The 24,546-nt window shown below is 47.8% G+C and overlaps 1 protein-coding gene across 2 annotated transcripts; it reads left to right on the top strand.

Moving 5' to 3' along the window:
* The first annotated feature begins 812 nt into the window (after window positions 1–812).
* Window positions 813–24,412, top strand: PCYT1A (phosphate cytidylyltransferase 1A, choline). Of its 2 annotated transcripts, XM_067301777.1 has the most exons (10): window positions 813–888; window positions 4,923–5,032; window positions 8,913–9,053; window positions 12,050–12,149; window positions 14,349–14,465; window positions 16,506–16,657; window positions 17,478–17,556; window positions 18,323–18,465; window positions 19,566–19,754; window positions 20,339–24,412. In XM_067301777.1, the coding sequence occupies exons 3-10, from the start codon at window positions 8,937–8,939 to the stop codon at window positions 20,543–20,545; spliced, it is 1,104 nt and encodes a 367-aa protein (XP_067157878.1). In that variant the 5' UTR covers window positions 813–888; window positions 4,923–5,032; window positions 8,913–8,936; the 3' UTR covers window positions 20,546–24,412. The 2 variants fall into 2 exon arrangements, with proteins under 2 accessions (XP_067157878.1, XP_067157877.1); XM_067301776.1 differs by lacking the exon at window positions 4,923–5,032 and having other exon boundaries at window positions 822–888.
* Window positions 24,413–24,546: the final 134 nt, after the last annotated feature.

Raw genomic sequence — 24,546 nt, 5'->3', positions numbered from 1 at the left:
TAGTATTCTTAAGCCTTTATGGTGAGCACAAAGAAACCTGCAGTGCAGCACACCATGAAAAGCTGTAATGAAACCACCATTGTGGCTTCATTAGATCAATTAGATCTACTTCACCACTTGGGATGTGATATCTCTGTGTCTCTAGGCTTGCTTAGCTCCCTCCTTTGTTAATTTGCAGAACTTAAATTTGGTATTAACAGTCTCAAGAAAGTCTATAGGGCAAAGTTGTGAAACACGTGTCTGCTGGGCACAACATGGCCTAAGAAAGTGAAATTTATGCAACATCTTCTCTGCCTGTTTCTCCACCAGCTCTTCCCAACACCTTTCCACCGTTGTTTTGGAACCTAGTGCCCAATTTCACACAAATTTGGTAGAGATTGCAAAGATTAAGAAATTCAGAAAAAAAAAATAAATAAATAAATAAAGAAGCCAAGGAGAAGAGTGGCCCAAACTGAACCCTCAGCAAGGGAGGAGAGGCCAGAGCACCCCCGGGGCAGGGGAGCACTAGCCGCGCACCGGCCGGGGAACCCCGAGGCCCCGGGAAATCGGCCCCCGAGAGCCGGCAGCCACCGCCCGCACCAGCACCGGCCCGGGCCGGGGCCGGCAGCCGAGGCAGCGGGTGCCTCCTCCCGGCCCCGCAGCAGCAGCAGCAGCCGCCGCAGAGCCCGGGGGCAGCGGCGGCCCGCGGTAACGAGGCCGGAGCGGAACGGAGAGGCGGGGCGCGGTTTCCCGGGGCGCGGCCGGTCCCTTCCTGCGGCTCCGGCCCGACACGCAGCGGCTCCGCCCGCCGCCCCGTTGGCGTTGGCGGGAGCGGGGCGGGGCCGGCGGCGGCGGCGGCACCGGCACCGGCACCACGACCGGCACCACGACCGGCACCGGGCCGCGGAGGTGCGTGCGGGAACGTGGGGCTGGGGGTTCCCTCCCGGGGGGAGGGCTGTGGGGTCCTTCCTTTGGGGGACATGTGGCTGGGGGGTCCCTTCCTGAGGCGCTCTGGGGGGGGCGCTGGGGGGTCCCTCCCGAGGGGCCTGGGGGGGCGGGGACTGTGGGTCCCGCTCTGGGATGCTGGGGGGGGCGCTGGGGGACTGTGGGGACAGGGGTTGCCCCCCGGGGTGTGCCAGGCTGTGGGGGGCTGTGGGGCGCGGGGAGGACGCTGTGGGGCGTGGGGTGGGGGCGGAGGGCAGGGGGGGCCCCGCAGGAGATGGGGCCCTCGCGGTGGGGCCGGAGAGGTGCCGCCGTGGGGGAGGCCGGGGGGCTTTGGCAGGGGCACGTAAGGGGGGGTCAGGCAGGGCAGTGGGGCCCGGGGAGGGGCAGCGCTGTGGGGGGGCCCTGCACGGGGTCCCGGGAGGAGCCGGGCCGGAGGTGGGCAGCCGCCCCGGTGCGCTGCGGAGGGCCCGGCTGCAGGTGCCCCCATGGAGAAGTGGGGCCCGCTCTAGGGTGCCGGTGGTTTGGGCCCGGAGCGGACGTGGGCCTGGAGCCGAGGGGGGAGGCGTGCCCGGGTGCGGGGCTGGCTGGGGGGCAGCGGGGCTCCGGTGGGGTGCCTAGATGCGAAGGGGGCACCTCCTCCAGCGGCACGGTGGGGTGAGAGGGGCATCGCCGGCGCTTCCCGTCGGACGAGGGGCCCTGAGCTGTGTCTGCTGGGGGGAGAAAGCACACGGAGGACACCTGGCTCTGCGTGGAGCTTCCCCCTTTGGGGAGGGAAGCGGGAGAAGGCAGCGTGCAGGAGCCCAGCCGCCGGGAGGGTGAGCCGCCCTGGGAGCCCGACGGCTGCTGGGCTTGGGGAGAGCTGGGCTGCATGGGGGGTGCAGCAATGGTGCACTGGGGGATTGCAGGACTCTCTGGTTTGGGGCAGCAACTGGGGCCAGGCTGACAGAAGACAACAGCAGATGCTTTGGGAAACTTTTAAGTACACTGCTGGGGCTTTGAGTGCTGGGGCTATGGTAGGCATCTTCTGGCCTGTGGGACCCAGCCAAGGACTGGGAAGAGAGGAGCCAAGCAACTAGGCGGTGGCACTGGCCGTAGAGAAGGACGGTGTGACCCAGCTGCTGCACAGGCACGTGTCCTCTTTAACACGTTTTTTGTGTCCACCAAAGTCTTGGCCACACTGATTAATGGTTTTGTAATTAGACTTAAAGTCCGCAGTAATTCCAAGAGCTGGGATGCTTGTCGCTAGCCTTTACTCTCTGTGGAGGGAGGTGCTGACTGCTTCAGGTGACTTTCCCTCCTCCCTTTTTCTGTCCCCACCCTGTCTTATTGCAGCACCAGGTCTCCCAGCTAGCAGCTGGCAGAGACTAGCATTGTCAGCAGCAGATACTGGTGGGGTTTTCATCCGCAGGACTCCTGGGCCTAAAAACAGCCACCGTATTTACTTCTGAAATTCAGACAACAAATTCAGACAGCTTTATCCTGAAGAAGTACGTCACATATATAGAACTATTAAAATTGGTGCCTTGGACATTTCTTGGTCCAAGATCTTGATTGTAATTGTCTTGAAATTACTGTCAAATGGGCCGCTAACAGTAATTGTTGGAGCTAAGTATTTACTATTTATGTGTAAACCTACTAAAGGAGGTCGCCTCCTCAGGTCTCAAAAGCCTCTGTTGTTGAACCCTGTAGCAAATACAATATGATGCAAATCAAAAGTCAGGACAGAATGACTGCCTATCCTTGTAATTTAATGTCACTGGGCAAGCTCCGAATCTGACGTTCTGCGTGGACCCTGCTCTTGCTCCTTTGCTAACCACAAGGGAGACTCAGTGCCTCGGGTGTACTTAGGAGGGCTGTGAATTCATGGAGAACATCTTGCTGGCAATTTCCTTTTTTTTTGTGTTTCATAGCAGCTCTGCCCAGGTGATCATGCCGCACTGTTCTCAGTTGTGGTATTGTTATCTTGAGCCATTTGGGACTTTGTTGGTGGAAAACGGCGTCTTTTCGTAGACTGCAGAACGCAGGTTCTGCGTTCCTAAAGAGATCTTCCACATGCTTAATGATGCTTGGGCTCTGCTTGAAGAAATATTATCGGTCTGCCTGTAGCAGTAGGGGATATGAGGCTTGGAGGGTTTTTTAGGAAGTATAGCAAAGGCCCTGTTCTGGATGCTGTTATACAGTGTGGCACTGGCTGGACTGGAATCACTTCTACGTTCATGTGACTATTAATATGCAGCAGGATAGCTACCTTTGCTGAACCAGAATAGCTGAAGCAGCCCATGTTTTAAGTGTAGACAGGACTCTGTGTGCCAGATCCTGCAGTAACCTTTATGATGGGTTTGAGGGCTTAGACCCATCTCAATAGAGCCGAGACACTGACTGTGGGAAGAGCAGCCATGCTGCAGAGACAACTGCAGTTTTCTCTTCAGGTGGGCAGTCTGGGTCACTGCCACTGTGCTATTCCCCCTCAACTTTTACATGACCTTTAAAAACACCCAAACCTAGTGACTAGATGATAGGCAGAAGCCCTCAGTCTAGGGAGTCAGAAGGATCTGGACCTCAACAAACCTGGACTGTGAATGAAGTTGTCTTGGAGCTTGGGGAAGATCTTTTAAGGAAAGAGTGAAGAAAGATCCTGATCTCTCCCAGTCATTATGTAGAGGGTAACCCTCATGCTGCAAACAGGCTTTGATCAGTTTCTAGAGGAGTCTGTGATGAGTCCTCTGTCATTAACCTCTTCTGAGTCCCTCTGACTACAGCAGATCTCTACAGAGATACATATCAGTAAGATTAATCACAGACTGAGGGTTGGAGATGGGGGAGAACTGAGAAAAGAGTTACCGAGTCTGCTTCCGCCCATGAATGAGGAATGCAGGGTCATTTGGGTGCCTTACAGCCTGACAAGGTAAATTATCTGAAGTGACAGGACTTCTGCCTTTTCCCAGAGGATCTCACTTAGGTGTCTTCTGTGTGTCACGGCTATTCTTCATTGCAGACAGCTGGCAGAGTGCAAAGTTTAGTAGTATTTGCCTGCAGGTGAGTCAGCAGAAGAGAAATAGCTTGCTTCTGTAAAGTGGAATGATCTTGTAGGCAGAGCAGCACATGACAGTGACATCTGATTATGCTAACGCCTTCCAAGTTCAGAAGGATGATATGGGAGCCTGAAAGTAGGCTGTGCCATTTGGGGAACTCGTGAACTTTGGGTATCGGAGAGGCCTCGCCGTTCCCATGTGCCAGTCTTGCACTGACTCAGATCTCTGCTGGGAAATGCAGCAGCTTCAGACTGGAGTGTTTACCAAGTTGTTGCGCTCACCTCGTTTTGCACAGACTTTGAGATTAAGTAGCAGGATTTATTCTGCCTCTTCAAGTAAATCTGCAAGGAAAAAGCAGCAGAAGTGGCACAAGAAATTCTGCTTCTTCATGTAAATCTGCAAACAATAATATTCTTTAAGAAATTCCTTTGGACATAAAAACGCAAAGAATGCAGATGGGTCAGGTCCTCATTCCACTGATGTGCTTTGGGTACAGAAATATCAGATCTGTTCTGTTGCTGTAGTGTGATGCAAATAGTTCTCTGTCACCAAAAATGCATGCACTCAAGGCTAAACAAAACATCAGTACTGTTCATGAAGATGCATTCATCGAGGTAAGCCTCTGGCCAAGCAATGAGATTTCCTGCACCCGTTGTAGGACCTTCTCCATATGCCAGAGGTGTTAACTTTGGTGTCGTGGTTAAATTCCAGCTTGGATGATGCTGTAGTTAACTCACACTAAAGGAAAAAGTCTTAAATTCCATCCCTGCCTTTATAAATACTTGTGTGTGCAAATTGATGCCTGTCATTTTTCCCTCCCAGAAGTGGCTGCATTTTTGTGTCAAATGACTTGAGCTTTGTAGCATTACTCTCAGCAAAGTGCTCGATGATTTCTGAAGGTTGTTCCTGCCACAGTTTAAAGAAAATTCCTATTTCTTCCCTCTACCACTTCCCTCCTTCATTCAGGAGCTACGCCTAGGGGCCAAATGGAGTAATTTCTTGACGAGGGGAGTGTCTGTCCTCCCATCTGGCAATCGGCTGCTCCTCGCAGAGCCCATCCAGCCCTCTCTCCAGAGGTGAGCTAGCTGGCAGGTGAACCAAAGAAATGAATTTCGGAAGCAAAGCCCCAAGTGTCTTGTAAAGTGGCGCAGAGACTGTGATTTGTCCCGTGGGCCCTTCCCTAATAGGGTTCTTTTTAACTTTGCTCCTGGTGCTCATATTCAGCACAGACTCAGTTATGCAAGAGGGCGGTGTCTTAGACCAAAAAGAACAATGCTAATATTTTGCAACAGAACTCTTTCTTCTGATTATGCCAAATTTTTATTTTTGAGTTTTTCAGAACGAGCTCTCAAAGGAGCCTTCTCTTCCCCCTTCCCCATCTGCTGCAAATGTAATTAATTTTAGAACAGTCAAGTGTTTTGCTCATTTGGGGAAGCAAAGAGAGTGTGTGCTCATGTGGTAAGCTCAGTTACAGATGCTGGTCCCATTGTTACTTAGTAATTGTTTAGGGTGCTATTTTAGTCCTTTGGGTCAAAATAAAATATTATAAGATTAATAGCTTTATCGCAGTGAGGTATAGTTTGTTTTTTAAGAACAAGTTGTTCTCAGTTTTTAATGAAGGCTGGTTTTGTGCTGGGAAGACTTCCGAGAAACACACTAGCCACAGGGTAGAGGTTTTAAAGTCCGGAAGAGTAGTAAAATTATTGTTTAATTTCTGCATTAATCTGAGTAATTAACAGAGCTGCGTTGCTCATGAAGCACCCAGCCCAGCTCTGTGGACGCTGCAGAGGCTCTTTTAGCAAGATCTAGCCTGTAATATCAGAGCAGAGAGTGCATATTTACACCATCCTCAAAGCAGGGATGTCTCCCTAGGTGGTTTGCAGGTGGAGTCACTCCGGCTGCTGACAGGCTGGGCATCTGCCTTCCCCTGGGCCCCCATAGCCAAAGCAGGGCAGAAAGGTGCCACCTCGCAGCTGCAGTGTGGTAGCACCTCTGAGCAGATTGCCTGTCAGCTTTTAGTGTCTGACCGTCGCTGCCTGTGTAATACACAGCAAATCCATTCACTTAAGCTTTTGCTTGCTATCATTTGACCCTGCGCACCTGGAGAAGTGGAAAAGTGAGTAAGGCCAGAGGAAAAAGAGTGGGTTGGTGTGGAAGGGGTTGGAAGAGGCTCTTGGAGATTTCTGCTGCGCTTGAACAGTGTTCCTGTAAAGCAGCATAAAGCGTGGTGTCATTCTGTGCTGGCGCCTGCAGTTCTTCGGCTGGTCACGGCCGATGCACCCAGCAGCAAAATGCTGGTGGTATCTCAGAAAGAGAGCGTGCTTGTGTGTTGAGATGTGCATAGAAGCCTGGTTGCTCCGATGCGCTAGGCGAACATGGGAACAACCTCGCCTGTTGGTGCATGGAGGCTGATATATCTCTGCTTTAGCACCAAAGCCTCTGACGGTGCTTTTTAATGTCTTGCTGAGGGGTTGCTCTTCAATGTCGTGGAGTGAGTACCTTCAGCCTGTTAACAGACCTTCCAATCCTCTCCCAAGAGGAGGAAAGTGAGTGGTCAGATAATGAGGCGACTTGGAGCACAGCAAAATTATTTTGACCAAGTAACAAGAAAATCTACAGCTGTTTCCCCTTATATTGTCCGCGAACGTTCAAGTTACTTGAGCCGTAGACAGAGGTCTGTTCATTTTACTTGAACTGGGTGGTTTCTGATAAGACCATGGTGGTGAAATAAATCGCTGATGCAGAGTATGCTTGTGAGATGGCACTGTGCAAAACCTAAGAAATGCTTATTTCATACCCTGTCTTTTCAAAGGCACTGTGGAAGCTGCTGTGTTTATAGCATCCCTGTGCGTGGTTGTTACACTGAAGATCCAGGATTACTTGCATGAAAGCTAAATGTTTGCTTAAGAGTTTGAAGACACGGAGCTTAGGGCTGCAAACTCTTTGTGCCTGAGATTGCTTTTGCACACTCCAGTATGTTTGTTGTTAGGAAATAGTAAATAGATTACTGGAGTAGGGGAAACTCAGCAAACTTCACTCCCAGGCATCGTGGCATGAGTGCTGGCTGGATCATCCAGTTCTGAAATGTCCGTGTGACAGCCTTTCCCCTGTTCCCTTTGGAAGAGGGTTTGGCTTTTCCAGCTATTCTTCACTGTCACTTTTGTCTTCTCCTGAATATTTTTTGGCTTCCTGGTCATCTGAGATTCTCTTTTGCTTTTCTTAGTGGATCACGTTAGGTCTAACATAGTAGCTTGGCGTGCCTATACGCATGTAGCCCAAAGCCAGTTCAGCTGCATTTGGCCCTAACATAGTTCGTGAAGTATCTTGTGGATTCTAGGTGGGGAGTTGTAAAGAAAATCTCTCTCATTTCAGTTCACATGTAATTAAACTGCACTTGATTTCTTATTTTGGAGCATTTCTTAACTTGGAGTCATTTGTGCTTGAGTAAGTCCGCTCATTAAACCTGCATCTTAACAGCTCTCTTTCCGTAAAGTTCATATTTCTTTGTCGCTGAACACCGGAGCTTTGCCCTGTGGCCCTTACTGAGGACAATTCCACTAGTCCTGAGCAGGAATGCTTGGCAGGGACCAGGGTGCAGCTGCGTGGCCCGGAGGAGAGGGATAGTGTTCGGAGGGGCATCTGCCCTCTCATACCTTGTACCAGTTGTTCTCGCCCCACCTAACGTGTTCCAGCACACCCACCGCGTGTGGGTGGGGAGAAGCTTTGAATGCCTCACGGTTCTCGTTATTAGGGTGTTGAGGCATGTACATAAGCATCATTCCTGGGCGGAGGGGTCATGCTGCTCTCGGGAAAGGCAGGACAGGAGTGCCATTTGCAGCCCTGGAGATCTGTACACTTCAAGCGAACAAGACGGGAAATACCTGCTCGCTACTCTTTAGTCTTAAACTTTGCAAATACAGCACCTGTTTCTAACTCTTGCTGCAGCTGAAAAAGGGAATGTTTGCTGCCATGCATTAGTATAAATCCCTAACTTTCCTTCAACAGCATGAAATGCTAGGCTTCCTAATGGTCCTGGGCCCTCTTAGGAAGGTAGCAGTGTACAAGGACTCCAATTCAAAAGCAGACATAGCTTAACTCCAGATAGCTGTCACGATTTCTGTTGCAAACTGGCTGCCTGTCTGTCCATTCATCAGAGAAGCAGTTTAGTTGAACCGCCACTAACTACAATCTGGTACATAAAGGGAATCCAGAATTAAGTGTGCCCTGATGTGTCATCCGTAGCTGCTTCACAGCCAGCTGAGTCACCGCTGCAGTGGGGACAGGGGACAAGAGGGAGACATGGTGGCAGCCACCCTGAGGTGAGCTGTCCCCACTGAGGAACTGCAGCTCGCTGTCACTTTGCAAACAGCAAAGCAAACTGCAAGCAATCTAGTTATTTAAGTTGTGACTGTGGGTTGTTCTCTGTTCCCTCCTTTCCCCACCCTTGTCATTCTGCTTAAAATCACTGCCTTCTCTCTTCAGGACTGCACAGGGACCCAGCACACCAATCAGCTGTCCTGAACGAGGGGGAGGGCAGATGGGTACAAGAGCATTTGCATTCAGTATCATCAAAATGAGAGCTGGGGGAGGGCCGAATGTGGACTGGGCATACCTTAGGCTGCCTTTCAGATGATAAAAGAGCATAATTAGCCTTGTACTAATGATTTATAACTTGCATTGCAACTCTTGTGCGAGTTTGTCTCCAGCCAGCTGACTGCTGCACGCTTCTCTCTGCAGAGCAGCTCTGAGTTGCATTAAATGATTCAGTATTCCCACCAGGCACTGTTTGTCAAGCCTTGGCAGCTGATGCCAAATACAACTGGCTAAGCCCCTTGTTAGGTGGCTGTGTCTTTGGGCTGACCTTCTGTACACTGAGCCTGTTGTTGACTGATTTTTGCTTTGGAAGAGCTGAGAAATACTTTTTTTTTTTTCTTTTCCTTCTTCATTTTATTCTAGTTCTTACTGGACGTGATTGGCAAGATGGAGCCACCGACCTCCTCCAGGCTGAATTCCCGAAAGAGAAGAAAAGATGGATCTGGCCCGAATGGGGCGACAGAGCCGGATGGAATCCCTCCAAAAATGTCCCGACGCTCATTTGTAAGTAAGCAAAGATGCTGAGCTTAGGTGCCTGGGAGAATTAGGACATTGAAGTCGTAACAGCAAAAAAAGAAAAGTGATTTTTTTTTTTTTTTTTTTTTGTGAGGACACAGAAAACAAGGAGGAGGAAAGAAGCAAATGACAGTAGCTATCTTTCTTGCAAAGCCAGTTTGAAATCTTCCTTTGCTCATGCTAATAACATACTTACAATGTGGGCTTAAATTAGGTCTGAGGCAAGCGTGCTAAGCTGCTTTTGTGGTGCATTGGGTTGTTTGTAGTCACTTAATCTGTGCCCAAAGAGGCATGCATACAGATATGTACATACTACAGATGGGGAATAATCATTGTTTTTTCATAGGTGGGTTTTCTTAGTGACCCAGGGGAGGGAGAAATACTCCAAGCAAGCATGTTGCTACTCATGCACCTAATAGGAAGTGTTCAGTCCTGTTCAAGTCAGGGAAACTGCAGATGGGTTTGAAATTTGTGAGCACCTGCAGAAGGAATCTACTGAAACAGCTGTTTTAAACACCAGGAAGATGACTTTGCTTTGGCAGGAAACTGTATTTGTGTTGTCGGTACTTCAGAAGTGTTCAAAAAAAAAAAAAAAATTCTGCTAGATCAAGCTTGGGATAGCTTTATGAAGATAAAACCAATGGTGTCTCTTCTAAAGACTATGTCAGTTAATTCCACTGTAAAGAGTTGACTTTATTTTGTCCTTGCCGCAATACTGCGATGATGGGCTTTTTACAGCTCTCCTCTGCCCCCTTCCTCGGGCTCTCATGTGCATCACATGTTATCTAGTTGTTCTTTCCTTATCTCTATCAGAAGCCAGCTGCCACCCATTCCACGTCATACAGGATCATAGTCCTTGGTAAAATACGGTGACGTGTTGAAGCTTTCCTCTCTTTGGTAACAGAATTTTGCTCTTCAGGAGTACTTCAGTCTTGTCCCAAGGTATTTGACAGATGTTAACGAAATAAGAGCAGCAGCAGCTGCCTGCAAAATGCAGTGAGAATTGGGAGGGGCAAGCATTGGGAATGGAGGCTTGAGCTGTTGAAGTGACTTACCCCACAGAGCCTTAGTATCCTTGGCTTTTGTCGAAACCCACCCTGTCCCTCCTGAAGACCCCATATCTTTCAGAGAGGAAAGAGAGGCACAAAGGCACAGGCATAAGTTATTCCATGGGATTCTCTTGCTCTTGAGGTTGGTGTCTGTCCTGTCTTAGAAATGAAGCATTTGTCTATGAATGGAACAATACAAATAATATCTAGCCGTCCTCTAAACTTCCTGGCTGTTTTTTTTTTTAGACACAGGGCTAATGTAGATCTCCTGATAAGAGATTTTTTTCCCCTCCTTTTGTGAAAGATGTATTTAATGTAGCAAGGGTAGTAGAGTTGCCTAACTATAACATTCCCTCAAAGCCCTTACAGCTCCTGACTACACAACTGGCTGACGGACTGTTCCCCTGAAGCAGCAGGGCTCTGCAGCAGATGGTAGTAGCAAGCCTGCTGATGCATAAGTCCGTTGTATTGTGCATGTCAGGTTGTGTCCTGGCCCTCATAGGCAATGCAGAGGAAGGGCAAGATTGATAGGAGCTTTTGAGGGCATTTCTCTGTGATCCTCTGACAGTTTTGATAGGCTTTTGTACTTTTATTCCTAGCTTTATATCAGGTATGTGACAACCAAACTGCAAAGAATCTGGTTTTATTCCCAAGTCCTAGATATAATGGCTGTGATGAAAGGAGAGGAGCACAGGCCTTACTTAACAGTAAAAATGCAAAAGTAAAAGCAAAAAGTATGGAAGCTAGGCAGTTCATTGAAAAGCCAGTGAGATTGGATTGGGCAAATGAACTTTGCTCTTTTTAAAGTAAAAGCTTAAAGTCTCTGAAGTACAAGCAGGTGTATAATGAACTCTGGAGAACTCCAGAGTTCTCCAAGAACCCCATGCAATAAAATCTGGGATCTTGATAGAGAAGGTGATATAGGAAACATGGGTACCAGAGCCTCAGTAAATGCTCATTATTGGAGATTGTCAGCAACATCGCTTTACTTGAATGCAGTGGCCAGTGGTTGCTTTCCTGTGCACTTCCCTTGGAGATCTCTAATGGCGAATAACATTAACAATAATAGCAGCGATACTTCTGGGTGCAGTGTCGCTGTGCACCATGGCAGGATGCTGCAGTGGGTCAGGAAGTGAGGGAGGAAACTGCTGATTAGCTTTTTGCAGCTTAAAGGTGCTATTGTAATGATCTGCAAGCTTGTTTCCTGGTCTTCTGGCTCAGGAAAGAAAAATCCATTGCTGCCTCACACCTTCCCACTAGAAGGAAATTGAACTGTTTGTTCCATTATGGGAAAGGCAGATGTTTTGTTCCCATTCAGAGGAGAACATGTTCAGAAACGATACCTGGACTTCAGCTGCTAATTTAACATACCACTGTAGTCAAGGCAGTAGATTAGAGGAGATTTCCTGGAGCACTTGGATGAGTTCTGCCACAAATCAAGATCAGTCTCTCCCTGTGTTGGGCTCAGAAATAGGTGGTGATGCACGCGTTCCTTGGGGATTCATGCCGCTGTTGGTATTGCTCTTCTGCTGGTTCATATACTCAAACTGAGGAGCTGTTAAAATCTGTACATCACAGCACAAGCACTTGAGCACAGCAAAGTGGCTGTCTTGCCTGGGTGGGCAGAGCTGAAGCTGTGACATTGAGGTTTGCTGAAGCTTGACTTCTGCTGTTGTGAACGGCTGTTTGTCAGAACTGACTGAGCCTGAAGATTTCTTAGGGGTCCCACTGTGAATTACCATCTCCTTCTCTCTGTCTCTCTCTCATCACCCTGCAGAACTGTTTTGAGGTTTAACACTAATTAGTCGTTCAGTATATGTGTATGAATCTTGCAAAGACACAGTGAGTCACTTAATGGCACTGCTGTTGCATTGCAGCCGCTATGTAATGCACTCACCTTTGCGTTCTCATGACTAACCTTCTCTGGCTGTCTAGGGACTGAGGGAACCAGCTCCGTTTTCAGATGAGGTGGAAATCGATTACAGCAAGCCATACATCAGAGTAACATATGAAGAAGCGATGAGAGGGACCCCTTGTAAGTAAAACCAAACTGGAAGGGCATTGTATAAATACTGATTTTTGGCGGGGGGATGACTTGGGTTTCCCTGAGACTGATCCAACCTTGTGTGTCAGGCAATGTTTGCACCCAGTGATTTAGTTAATGCTCTGGTGATAGATGACTGTTCCCATGTCAATTTGAGCCTGCCAATCCCTACTGAAATTAGAGTCTCAGTTTGTGGGGAGCTGTACATACACCAGTAAGATGATTTGATGCAAATAAATTCATGTTTTAGCTCTTCCTGTGCCACTGACAGCTAGGGAGTAGCATCAGAGCCGAACATTTTTCTGTACTACTTTGAGGCAGCTTAGAGTTAGGCAGCAATTTAAAAATCATCTCTTTGAAATGGGCAAATAAAACTATGGTACACCTTTTCCCAGAATATCCCCTTCTAGCCTGGATTTAAATTAAAGTTAGTGTCATGGAACACAACAGGCCAACCCCACAACAAGAACATGTCATTTTATTCTCTGAAGGAGACTGGGAAAAACACTATTATCTTTGTAAGTCCAAAGGGGGAGGCAGAAGGCAGGACTGGCTCCTTCTGAAAGGAGGCTGCCCTCTCTCGCCAAGCAGAGTGTGCGGACGGTGCTGTCTTTCTTGGCCTCTCTGTTACAGAGACGCTGAGACAATAAAATTACTGCACTTCTAATTGCCCGACTGTTGCTGATATTGAGAGGTAAGCCAACTCTGACTGGGACCTGGCAGTGGTTTCCTGCAGGTGTCTCTAGAAATCCAGTGCTTTTCGTAGTCCACATTAGTTTCCCAGCTGAAAGTCTCCAGAGCTTGCACAGAGGTCTCTGATTTCAACACAGACGACTCCTCCCACCTGCTGAGACTAAAATACACTGCATGCTTCCTTGCTGCTTTTTCTGCCTGTCCTCAGGAACTGTAGTTGTTGCAGGTATGGAGGAGAGGGGAAAACATCCCAAGCCAGTTTCCTGAACATGACTGCACTTTATTAAAGGCATGCAAGGACCAACCCTCTCTGGCATGCAGAAAGCTTTTACAGTCTCCAGGCTCCAGATCTTTGGCTCTTTGGAGCCTTCTGGCACCATCAAACTGCAGTATTTGTTGACAAGTGATTGTAAGAGGCTGTCCTCAAACTGACTCCTCTGCTTAGCTTGAACTTAATATCCCTCCATTTGCATCAACGCTTCCTCTTGCTGCTTTATGTGCTCTGTCTCTAGGCACCTTCGGGCCCTGCCTAGATCCATGAGGGTTCAGCTCTCCTTCCTCATTGCAGCTCTGTTGTGCCTCTGTCTGTGCTGTTTCTCCAAGTCTGCCTGGCTGAACTGGGCCATAAAGCAGACCATTCCCAAGTGTGTCAAATACCAAGAATGTGCAACTTTCTGTTATTAGCAGCAAGAGAGCTGGAGTCCTGTGTGGTCCCAGGAGACTAGCAGTCCAGGAGTCTCCTGCTATTACATGGCAGTACTAAACTATTTCACTTGACCTCAGTGCTGACCTCAGATAGAAGGGCTACCTTGGCAGGGGTGACCGGAAGAAAGCTTTGTTCCTCCTTATTTATCCATGGATTTAGTTGATAGCAACAACAGGTCAGCAGAATGGAATCTGGCTTGCTTTCTGAACAGCCCAGCTGGATTTTCAGGTACAGCCACATGCTTCGTGAGACTGGGGGGAGCCCATGATGCTGGTGAGGAGCCAAAACAATCCGGTCTCTTGGACAGACTGGTAGCTGTGGCAGTGGGCTGCAGAGAGGAGGATGCTGAGAAGGTTCTTGAGATGTCACCTTGACTGGCAGGGGGAATCAGGCACCTATGAAACATTTTGGCCAGTTCCCCTCTGGTAGCTCACTGCTGTGTGGAAATCCAAATGCAGCATTAACTTTCCATAGGAGGGGATGATGATCAAGGGGTTTGCTTTCCCCTTGATCTCCCTTCACCGTTTTTGGTGGGTATGGAGTAGGTTTTGAATCTGCCTTTGAACGTGGTTGTATTTCAGCTCTGTGCTCAGATGCGTTTGTTTCCATGTAGGAAGGAAAAGAGCCAGTCATTTCTTTTCTCAAATCTTTCCTGGCTATGGCTCTGCATTCTGACAGTTTTCTGAAGCTCCCCCATGAGTTTCAGAAGGTCTCCAAATGCAGGCATGAGCAATAGCTGCTTCTCCAGCAATGGATCTTCTCAAATGTGTCTGTCTGTCTCTTTGCCACAGTGGATCGCCCTGTCAGAGTTTACGCTGATGGAATATTTGACTTGTTTCACTCTGGACATGCCCGGGCATTGATGCAAGCAAAGAACCTCTTCCCAAACACGTACCTCATTGTGGGAGGTAAGGAGTGATCTTGTTGACTTTGTCTGTCTTAGGAGTGCCTCCAGTGTTGTGCATACAGATGGCACAACTGGATTTTTGTCTTCTCTTTATAGCCTTGGCGGCTGTCACTGCAGCCAATTGTTACAACTCCCACTCTGTTGTCGGAGTCTTGTTGCAATATGTTGAGAGTCAATAGGTCTGCAGAAGGAAATCCTGTAGTAAACAAGCACATGAGGAAAAGACTTCTGACACAACTGTTCTAACTTGGTCCCTCTGTTTTGTGACAGATGCTGTTGAGTTGCGCATCTGAGTATCAAAAAATACTAGGGGCAGTTGAGCATCTGCCTCTTGAATGAGGAACAGCCCCTCCATAGCTGGTTAAGCTTTGCATAATCTTTACCATCCTGCACATTCCCCTCCTTTTCCAGATCTCTGTTGGATTTTGCTTATGACCAATTCAAAAAGAGCATGGAGAGGTAATAGTAGTTCCTTGTGCACATGATTGGCCCATAGAAGTCTGTGAGGCCCCTTTTTTCCAAATAAAAGTTTCCCATTTTGTGTGTTAGGCTCAAAGCTCTTTAGATGATACCAGGAATAACCTGTGACTCCCTGAGAGGATCTAGCAGAGGTTTTTCAGCCAGACCCCTTCAAAAATATAAAGGGAAAGAAGAAACTTTTTCTTCTGGCTTCTGTCCTGGGCTGAATTCTGTCTGCACAGTTCCTCTATAGCCATACTTTCATCCAACTTTCTGGCATGTGGTACCAAAGACATGTCAAACTGTGAGTGTTGTCTATCATGAAGTGACCTCTAGTTAGCCTGCGTAATAATGGTAAGGTGTCAGAACGGGAAATACTTCTAACTAGTTTTCTCAACTACCACTAGCTACTGGAAGCAAAATTAAACTCTGACCTGTAATATAGCATTAATAATTTCTTCATGCAGCTTGTTTCCTATCACAGCTTCATTCATTGCTGAAGGTTATTTATTGTGGTGCTTCTGTATGTTTTTTGTGTGAGCTACAGTAGTACCTAGAAGGGAATGGGAGAGAGAAGAGGTGAAATAATTGCTCAAATCAATAAAATGCTCTGAGTTTAGAAATCTTGAAGGCTGAATGACAACTCAATGTATGTAAATGTTTACATCAGTCAGAAAAATAACTTCAGGTGAAAATATTGTTAATGGGTTAAAGTAGCAAGCTGTTAGCATGCGATCTGCCTCTGGGAGTCTGGTGAGGAGGTGGGGAGCAATGCACTGCTTTCCTTGCACCAGGAACTGAGAGAAATAAGAAGCTACAGCCCAAGTGAACGTTGGCTTCAAGCCAGGAGCAGTCTCACCCTCTCTTTATCGTCTGTTTTTCTGGAACATAAATACATCCAATACCAGTGAGATTGGTAATGCCTTGTTTACTTTTGAGTCCGATAATCAAATAAAGCTCCTTCCTTAATGTCTTACATGCAGATTATGAGGAGTTGTTTGTTTACTTTCTCATAGAACCCGATTATTAAACTAACTTGATTTGCTGTGAACTTGCTCTTTGTTTTAGTACGTTTTTCCCAAGAACTGGAGTATGATATGGTATTTTATGAAATCAGAAACCAAAACCTAGGGAGGCTGGGGGCGGGGGGTTCTCCAGTTTCCAGGAGAGACATCCATAGGTAAATAAGCAGGTTTATGCTAGGTAGAGCCCCATGTGCCACTTCATACAGAAAGAGAGTTGTCTTCTGTATTGACCAGTTTTTTTTGGTAAGCATCAGAGGCTCTAGAGTCCTGGAGGGTTTGGGGTGTAGCTCCCCAGCTTGGAGAGAAATCCCCCAAACACTTGGCCAATTTCCTGTGATAAACCTGAGTAGAATTGCCCAAGAGCTTAATGCCTTGTCACCACTCCCTGTTCCTGGTGCTTTGTGGCTGGAAGAGTCAGATTTGAAGGTGCCAACTTCTGTCAACAGCTGGAATTGCTTGGCTTGGCAGGTACAGCAGGGGTGTGGGCAGAGTCCTTTTGCTGTAAAGTATTGGGGTAAGCACCTTGGACTCACTCTTCTCTGTGCCTGTTTCTTCAGTCTGCAGTGATGAGCTAACCCATAACTTCAAGGGCTTCACAGTAATGAATGAAAACGAGCGGTACGACGCTGTACAGCATTGTCGCTATGTGGACGAAGTGGTGAGAAACGCACCATGGACACTCACACCAGAGTTCCTGGCAGAGCACAGGGTAATACATGGTATCTCATCTGTTTTGAATTTTGATTATCCTGCTTTTTGCAGCAAGAGTTTATCCATAAGCTCAATCTCTGAGCAACTCATTTCTGTTTAAAATCCTTAAATACAGAATAAGCTAAGTTATGGGAACCAAGTACATTTCTTGGGAGATTAAAAGCATTTACTGATCTGGAAGGTAATGTTGAAATAAAATGGAGATTGTGACAAAGAAAAGCCAGAGGGGGCAAGGTGATTCTCACTGTTTCAGGAGAAGTTGATGCTAGTGACAATTTGGTGTGAAACAAGCAATAGGGAAGGGATAACATGGATTGAAAGGGATTTCCAGAGGTCATCTGGTCTAACCACTACTTACAGCAGGGCCAGCTTAGGTTTGTGTCAGCTTCCCTGCAGCAGGAGACCAGGCAAGCTGTTTTTTCAGCCCTTTATCAGTAGGAAAGATAAAGTGAAAAGAGCCTCTACCATCTGTTGACCTGCTTTGGGAGGTGAAGGAGTTTGGGGTGTTCAGAGGAGTTTGCTCAGTTTCCCCTGGGTGCCATTAACAAGTCATTTCTTTGTGGAGTTTAAAGCAGCTGTATCCTTAGTCCCAGCTCCTCCTCTTTGGTGTGTGCTTATGAGCCTGATTGATATGCAGTTGCCAGTGAGAACTTAGGACTGCTCTGCCTTGCCTTTTTATTAATCAAAAGCATCATGCTGTTCTTCATCATGCCCCCGCGTGGAGGTGTTGAGCAGGAAGTAACCATCCTTTGATAGAAAGCATGAAACCTGCATGTTCAGCATAAAATTTTGACTCGTGTTGCTCTCTTAATTTTCAGATCGATTTTGTTGCACACGATGACATCCCCTATTCTTCTGCTGGCAGTGATGATGTTTATAAGCATATAAAAGAAGCAGGTGGGTCTGGGTCAGGTTCTCTAGGGATTCTTGTCAAAGATCTGTAGTTTTTCCTGTGCTCCTGTAGGGCAGAATTATGTCAGGGGAAGTGACTGGCACTCTGTGAACAAGGTACCCCCAAGAGGCACTGGGGGCAAGAAGGAGCCCAGCTTTGGGCCCTAGTTCATAAGGCCAGGACTGTTCCACATCCCAGGCCACAGGATTGCCCTGCATTAATTTCTGCTTTTAGTCTAGTTATCATGACTGAAGTAACAACCACCGTTTTGGAAAAATGTGCTGGCTTGGTTTACAGATTCTCACAAATGGAGAAACTGGCATGAACTTTTCAAAGTGGTTCCTCTAGTTGATTGCTGTAAAACTCGATGGAGGTGCAACTCATTTGAGTCTAGCTTCAAAACCAGCCACCAGAGCTCATTACATTCCCACCTGCTAAATTGTGAGAACCCTTTTCTCTCCTGTCCTTGTCTGCACACTGTTCTAAATGCAGCGTGTTACAGATAATAGTCTTTAAATCAGCTGAAGTAAAGAGCTGGAGCTTTTAATTGGAAGGTATGTTTTGACACTTGCTTAGGTCTTCCTTAGTTTCTCCTCATTCTCCCAGAAAGGAGGACCGCCAGTATTGTATGCTCAAGGGCAAAGACATGATGGGGTGAGGACAGTTGGGAAATGTGCTCTTGACAGGGGAGGTTCTTCCTAATAGAGGTGGCAGCAGCTATTTGCCATCTGTCTTGCTACAGCTGTCCTGAATCCTATTCTCCAACTTTAGGCATGTTTGCGCCAACTCAGAGGACTGAGGGGATCTCAACATCAGATATCATCACCCGGATTGTGCGGGACTATGATGTTTATGCCAGAAGAAACCTGCAAAGGGGCTACACAGCTAAAGAGCTCAATGTCAGCTTCATAAATGTGAGTTGAAGTGTGTCCTACAACAAGCTGTATGAAGCAGAGTCTTAGAGTGTGTGGATACAGATCCTTGCCTAGTGGGAGCACAGTCCTGCCAGTAAACGGCAAATCTGCAGAGCTGAGCAATTGCACCAGACTGGTGTCCTTGTAGTAGAAGTCAGGCTTTTTCCTCCCCTTAAACTTTTGCTGTGAAGAGCAGACCCACATGGAGGAAATGGTTTTTTTTAAATGCTTCCCCATTGTCAGAAATGACAACTTGCTGGCATTTTACCTGTTGAGAGAATTGAAGATGGGGTGAGTTATGTGTTTTCTTCAATTGTATGAAGTGTTGGTTGTTTGTGGCAGCACCTGTTGTGTCTCATATCACTTCTCTTCCGTCAGTTGTCCTCATAAGGAAGAGTCATTCTTTTTAGGATTAAATCTGATCTTGTCCTCTCTGCACTATTCTCCTCCTTGGAGCCGCAGGAGCAGCAGTGCTTGAGTAGGGGAGAAGGGCATGCTCCGGTCCTATACTGTGCGGCTCTTAGCACACAAGCAGGGTATGGGGCAGAAGGCTTTTCTAATGCTGGAAGTAAGGTAGTAAACGTTTCTCTTACTGCTAAGACAGATGCCATGTCTATTTTATAAATACAATGAAATGCAAAAAAATGAGACTGGAGAGGTTATGGCTGCCTGGCCTGTCTTTGGCATATATCTCTGCCTCTGTTTAAGAACACCCAGCAAAAAGACTTGTGCTGTCATGATATGCAAACCAGCCTACAGCAGGTCAGAGTAGTCAAACATGTTCTGTTTTTCCCTTACTTAAGCCTAATCTATATATTGTATAAATATTTCCCTCGTCCATGCATTGCTCTTAGATAGTGATTATCTGTGGGTTTAGTCTCACTCTGTTCTGTGTCAGTGCCTGCCACAAAGCATCTCACAGCCCAACTGTGTGTCTGCCATGTAGTCTAGGGAAGAAGTATCTTTGAAGTGAAAGAGAAGTGTCATGAAACTAATGGCAATGCTGAGTCTTAAGCAACTGTTCAGTGTAATAACATAGAGCAGAGATGGTCACTACTCAAATCTGGTGAGCCGTATTCTGATCCACCATTTCTCTGCAGGAGAAGAAATATCACCTTCAAGAACGTGTGGATAAAGTGAAAAAGAGGGTGAAGGATGTAGAGGAGAAGTCAAAGGAGTTTGTCCAGAAAGTGGAGGAGAAGAGTATCGATCTCATTCAGAAGTGGGAAGAGAAGTCCCGGGAGTTCATTGGCAATTTCCTGGAGATGTTTGGCCCAGAAGGTGCATTGGTAAGGAGCCTGTCTGGGAGAAGGGGGAAGGGGATTTCAGAGAGCTTAGCAGTCAAAACAGGTCTTCTGGAGCGCAGGCTCTGCAGAGCAAAGGCCTCCAGTTTGTCACAACACTGGGTATGTCCAGACATGTCCTGCCGCAGGCCAGGGCAGCATGGTTACAGGGAGCCTTGCCAGCTGCCTAAAGCCAGTTATGGCCATAGCATAAGTCCGTGTTTCCCAGGAGCTGGTGTATAAGCTCTGACGTGTGTCCTGAAGGCCACTGAGCAACCAAGAGTTTGACAGTCACTTTGTCACTTGCCTGGGATGGGTCTGAAGCTGTTTGTGAAACACTGCTTTGCCAGGCTGTCCCGCAATGCTGGCAAAATATCACAGGCAGTTCATGCTAGAGGTGCTGGAAAATGGGTGGTGATGAAGCTGGCCGGTTTCCAAAGGCTCGAGCTATGCTTGGGCTTTTCTGTGCTTTTATATTGCACGAGATATTGAAGGGGGGCAACACCTCAAAATGAGGCAAGAGCTGTAGATAGTGTTGTTTTGCATTACTTTTCGAGCCATGTTAACTGCCTTCCTGCTTCCATCACTAGAAACACATGCTGAAAGAGGGCAAGGGCCGGATGCTGCAGGCCATTAGCCCAAAGCAGAGTCCCAGCAGTAGCCCCACTCATGACCGCTCCCCATCTCCCTCATTCCGCTGGCCCTTTTCAACCAAGACTCCTCCTTCCTCACCGGCCAACCGTGCCAGGAACGAGTCCACAATCACCTACGACATCAGTGAAGATGAAGAGGATTAAGCTACTAGCTGGGGTTTGCTGCGAGTTGCTGATCGCCGAATCCCAAGCCCAGACCCACTGGGGAACTCTGAATGAGCAAGAGAGCCATAGGAACAGGGCTGACGTTGGGCACGGGGTCCTGAAGGCACCCGTTGCTCTTAGCAAGGGCTGCTGCCTGGAAGTGCATTCAAAGGTCTTCTCCTCTTCCCTTCTCCCTCGAATTCCCTTTTTATTGTTTACGTTCTAATGGTTTCCAGGGGAAAGATGGTTTTTATATTTTAAGAAAATACTCTTTTTAAACACAAAGAATAGCACTCAAGTGTGGCTCTTGTTTTGGTTTCTTTTCCCCTGTTAAACCTCCAGGTGAGAGGGAGAGTGGGATGCTATGCCCAGACCTTTCTGTCCCTCCTTTCCTTCAGCTCCTCTTCTTATTTCCCCCCATGCCCAGGCAGTGTCTGTGCTGCTGCCAAACGAAAGATCTCACAGTTCCTCAACCTGTGTGACCTCAAAAACATGCAGGAAGCAGTTGAATAGAAAGGCTACTAGGAAATAGAGATCTCTGCTGCACTGGAGCCGATACAGATCTATCTGACGGACTCTGTAGTGCTCTAGAGTCTCTTCGCTGAGCTTACCAGCATGTTGCAGTGAAAGCGTGCTGGGGAGTGGGATACCAACTTGGCGTGCAGGAGTTAGGCCCTGTAGGAAGTTGCAGCACCACAGAATCCTTCACCCCATAAGCGTGCAGCATTCGCAACCCCAAATCTGTGTGAGGGCTGCAGGGGAAGGGCCTTTCCAACTTGTTTTGACAAGACTGCTAAATCTAGAGCTAAAATTCAGCCCTCAGTTGCTGTTGGAGAGAAGAGACTGAGTCTTTCTTTCAGAGCACTTGCTGTCTGCGTGTTTCCTTGAGTATGTGAGAGTCCACGTAGGAAATGAATGTGTGTGCTTCTTTGAAAAGTTTCTTGTCCCGGTCTCTGGTGTGTAATACTTTTTACTGTTTGTCCAGAAGGCCCCTCAACACTGTGCTCGGTGTGTGTTTGTCTGCATTTCAGTTGCTGTGCTCTAAGGGCTGGAGCAGTCCTTTATACTGGTGCCATGAAGTCGCTGCTGTAAGGACAAAACCTGAATTCATATGGCCAATTTGCTGTCCGTGTTGATATGTGCGGTTGGACAGATGAAGGGCATGTTTTACCACAGTTAAGGGTGATGGTCCCATGTGACAGTTACCTGGGTTGCATATTAAATGCAAGAATCTGTGCTCATTTACACCAGTCCTTAAGGGAGGGGGCTGAAAGAGCATCAGAGCGCGCTGCAGCTTTTTAAGATTTTAAACATAACCTGCTTGTTTGAAACCATGGTTCAAGTCCTGCCTGCTGTTGTGTGTAATAAATGTTGAGCTTTGTGTCCTGGCAGCGGCCTGCAGCTTCGCATTGGGAGTTGCCCTCCCTGCGCTGCACGCCCGCATGCCGAGCAGGCCGGTGTGCTCTGTCCTGGCAGCCAGCGCGCGAGGGAGGGGGCTCGCTGTGTCGGAGCCAGGAAGCTCTCGCTTGCTTTTCTGTTAGGGTTTGCCTATGGCATCCGTTGGCTCCAGCTGGAGCTCCTGGGGCGAGTTGCCGGTATCCTCCTGCGATGCTGGGAGCAGACAAGGACGGGCTCGGAGGCCGGTCAGCAATGCCGCGAGGGGGTTTCAAAGCAGGGGTGTAGGGCCCAGAGAACAGCGATCCCCAGGAGGCGCCTCGTTGATGCTGCCGCGTACTCTGCGCCCCGAGATGCTTCTAGGGAGCCCGAGTGTCCTGCGGGAGGAGCAGGCTGCCGCTTCTTCCCAGCTGTTGTCTTGCTGTTCCTGTGTCACACTGCCCAAAGGGCTTGATGGAGACTAGTGAAAGAGAAACCCTGCTTCTGTTGAGACTAGAATTGGTATGGGAAATGGTATTTGGGGGGTTCTTCCTCTGCCACTTTGGCCTCTGTCAGCCGTGATATGTACGGCTCTGGGAGCGTGGCTGGCTGCTACTGATTTTTAAGCTATAACGAGCAAATACGGTCACTCGATATAAACCAGTTTTTAATCCCCTGGTTTATGAGTGGTGGAGCACTTATTTTATATTACCCACATTCTCTCTTCCCTAATCTTCCCCACCTTTCTTCACCCTTCCCTCAAAGTAGTGTTAAGTTACTTTCCCCAGCCAGATCACAAAGGCCAGGCTGCTTTAGAGCCTCGCTACTATTTTAAACACAAGATACGCGACAGTGTTCTGCAGTGTTGGTGTTCTGAATGGTGGTTTGTTCTACAGAGACCTTATGAATTTCCTGGTCTCTGCAAAACCTGGAGTGCTTGGTAAGAAGCCAGACATGGTTTTACCTGTAGCTTGGCATAACAGAGCTGTTTCTTGTAACCAACGATACTTGCTTCCTCCTCACACTTAAATTAAAATTGACACTCCAATCCCAGACTAGTCTTTTTTTTTTTTTTCTTTTGGTTTGTTTTTTTTTGGGGGGGGGGGTGTATTTTCTCCTCAGTTGCTGGACTGACCACATCTCCAGTGCCACCCTATCCTGCCAGGAATAGGACAGAGCTTGAACTTTGGGCAAGATATGTAAGCTGGGTTCTCCAGGGACATCTTGTCAATCACAAATATCCTCCGTGCTGCCACTTCAGGGCTATCCAGTACACCCCTAACCTGTCCTGCTCCCTTTAAAAGAAGCATCCAGAAGGGATGTGTTAAAATTAGGCATGAAGTAAGAGGCAGAGTGGAAAAATAAAATTTCACTAGCATGCCTTGAAAAATGTGCAGTTCTCATCTGGAGCTTGATGCTGCTAAATCCAGAGGCATCAACTTCTGTGAGACAGCCCTGCCTCCATTCCTCCTCTGAAGAACATGGCACTTCAATAGCATGTTGGTAGGGTTACAGGAGAAATTTTTTAATTTCTTGGAAAGTATGGCACACCTGCACTCACAAATATTTTCTAGAGAGTTGGGACTTTACTGGGATCTAGTTCTTGTAACCTGAAGCAGATGCTGGGGCAGTGAATACACTTGGCTGTAGCAGTGACTTCGGTGGGACAGACCAGAAATCTCTGCCTCTTGCCCCCTGCCCTTAGGGAGGATGCCTTGCTATCAAAGGCTCCCTTTTGTAAAGCCTTCAGATTTTCTGCCTGCTGTAGGTATGAGGCTAGGTCTGGCTGTCCGGCAAGGGGGCCGAGTCTCTTATTTTGCTGCTTGTCTGTGTGTTGCATCTTGTCAAAGCCATGAGATCTCTGGCCCCCAGCACTCCTGCTGGTGCCTATAAAGCTGTGTCAGTAAGAATCATTCTCTGTTACCATGAATCTGTCAAAACATGTCAAATTTGACAATCTTGTAACTGATCACCATTGTATTTTCCAGTTGAGCAGTTTGACTTTGAACACAGCCACTTGCAAAAAGCTCAGAACAGCTGTTTTTCCCCCTCCTGGGACAGAGAACTTGCTTTTTCCCCAGAATGAGTAAATGAAATAGATAATATTTGGGAGCTTTGGATTTCTGACTCTCCCCTTCCCTAAAATGTTGCCCTGGCCAAAGGTAACATGGCAAGGGGGATCAAGAGGGTGCCACAGACCGGGTCACATGATGTGGACCAGTGCTTCAGTGGTGCCCAAGCAGTCGACTCTGGTCTTAGCACTGATGTTCCGGTGTCTGCTGTACATCTCCCTCCGGGCTGTCTTAGCCAGCCCTTCTACTGCCCACTCTGGCCCCAGAGCCGTGGCTCCCTCCGGATGTCTCTTCTCAATCAGTGTTCACTGTGATGGTTTCTCTGTGTGGGCCTATGTGCACATGCGTGTGTCTTACTGGCTTGTTCTTGAGTTGTTGTTTTGGCTTTATGTTTAGCCAAATAAATGCAAAAGTAATTTTACCCAGTGTGTGCCAAATCTCTTCTGCTGTCCCAGTGCAGCAAGGTCTCATCCTGGTCTCCTTAGCTGCCATCTCAGGAATGATTTGAGTGAGAAGATGCTCCGTGGAAAAAAAAATTGTACCCAGAGGTTTCTA

Source organism: Apteryx mantelli, chromosome 9, assembly GCF_036417845.1.
Source record: "Apteryx mantelli isolate bAptMan1 chromosome 9, bAptMan1.hap1, whole genome shotgun sequence".
In the NCBI taxonomy this organism is placed as follows: Eukaryota; Metazoa; Chordata; class Aves; order Apterygiformes; family Apterygidae; genus Apteryx; species Apteryx mantelli.
Note: the sequence above shows the minus strand (reverse complement) of the source record. Positions and strands in the feature narration are given on the sequence as shown.

Excerpts from the sequence above, each read along its gene's own strand:
- PCYT1A (XM_067301777.1), top strand. The coding sequence starts at position 8,937 with ATGGAGCCACCGACCTCCTCCAGGCTGAATTCCCGAAAGAGAAGAAAA. Across the intron at positions 12,150-14,348 it reads AGCGATGAGAGGGACCCCTT|TGGATCGCCCTGTCAGAGTT; the intron begins GTAAGTAAAACC and ends TCTTTGCCACAG. Across the intron at positions 19,755-20,338 it reads TTGGCCCAGAAGGTGCATTG|AAACACATGCTGAAAGAGGG; the intron begins GTAAGGAGCCTG and ends TTCCATCACTAG.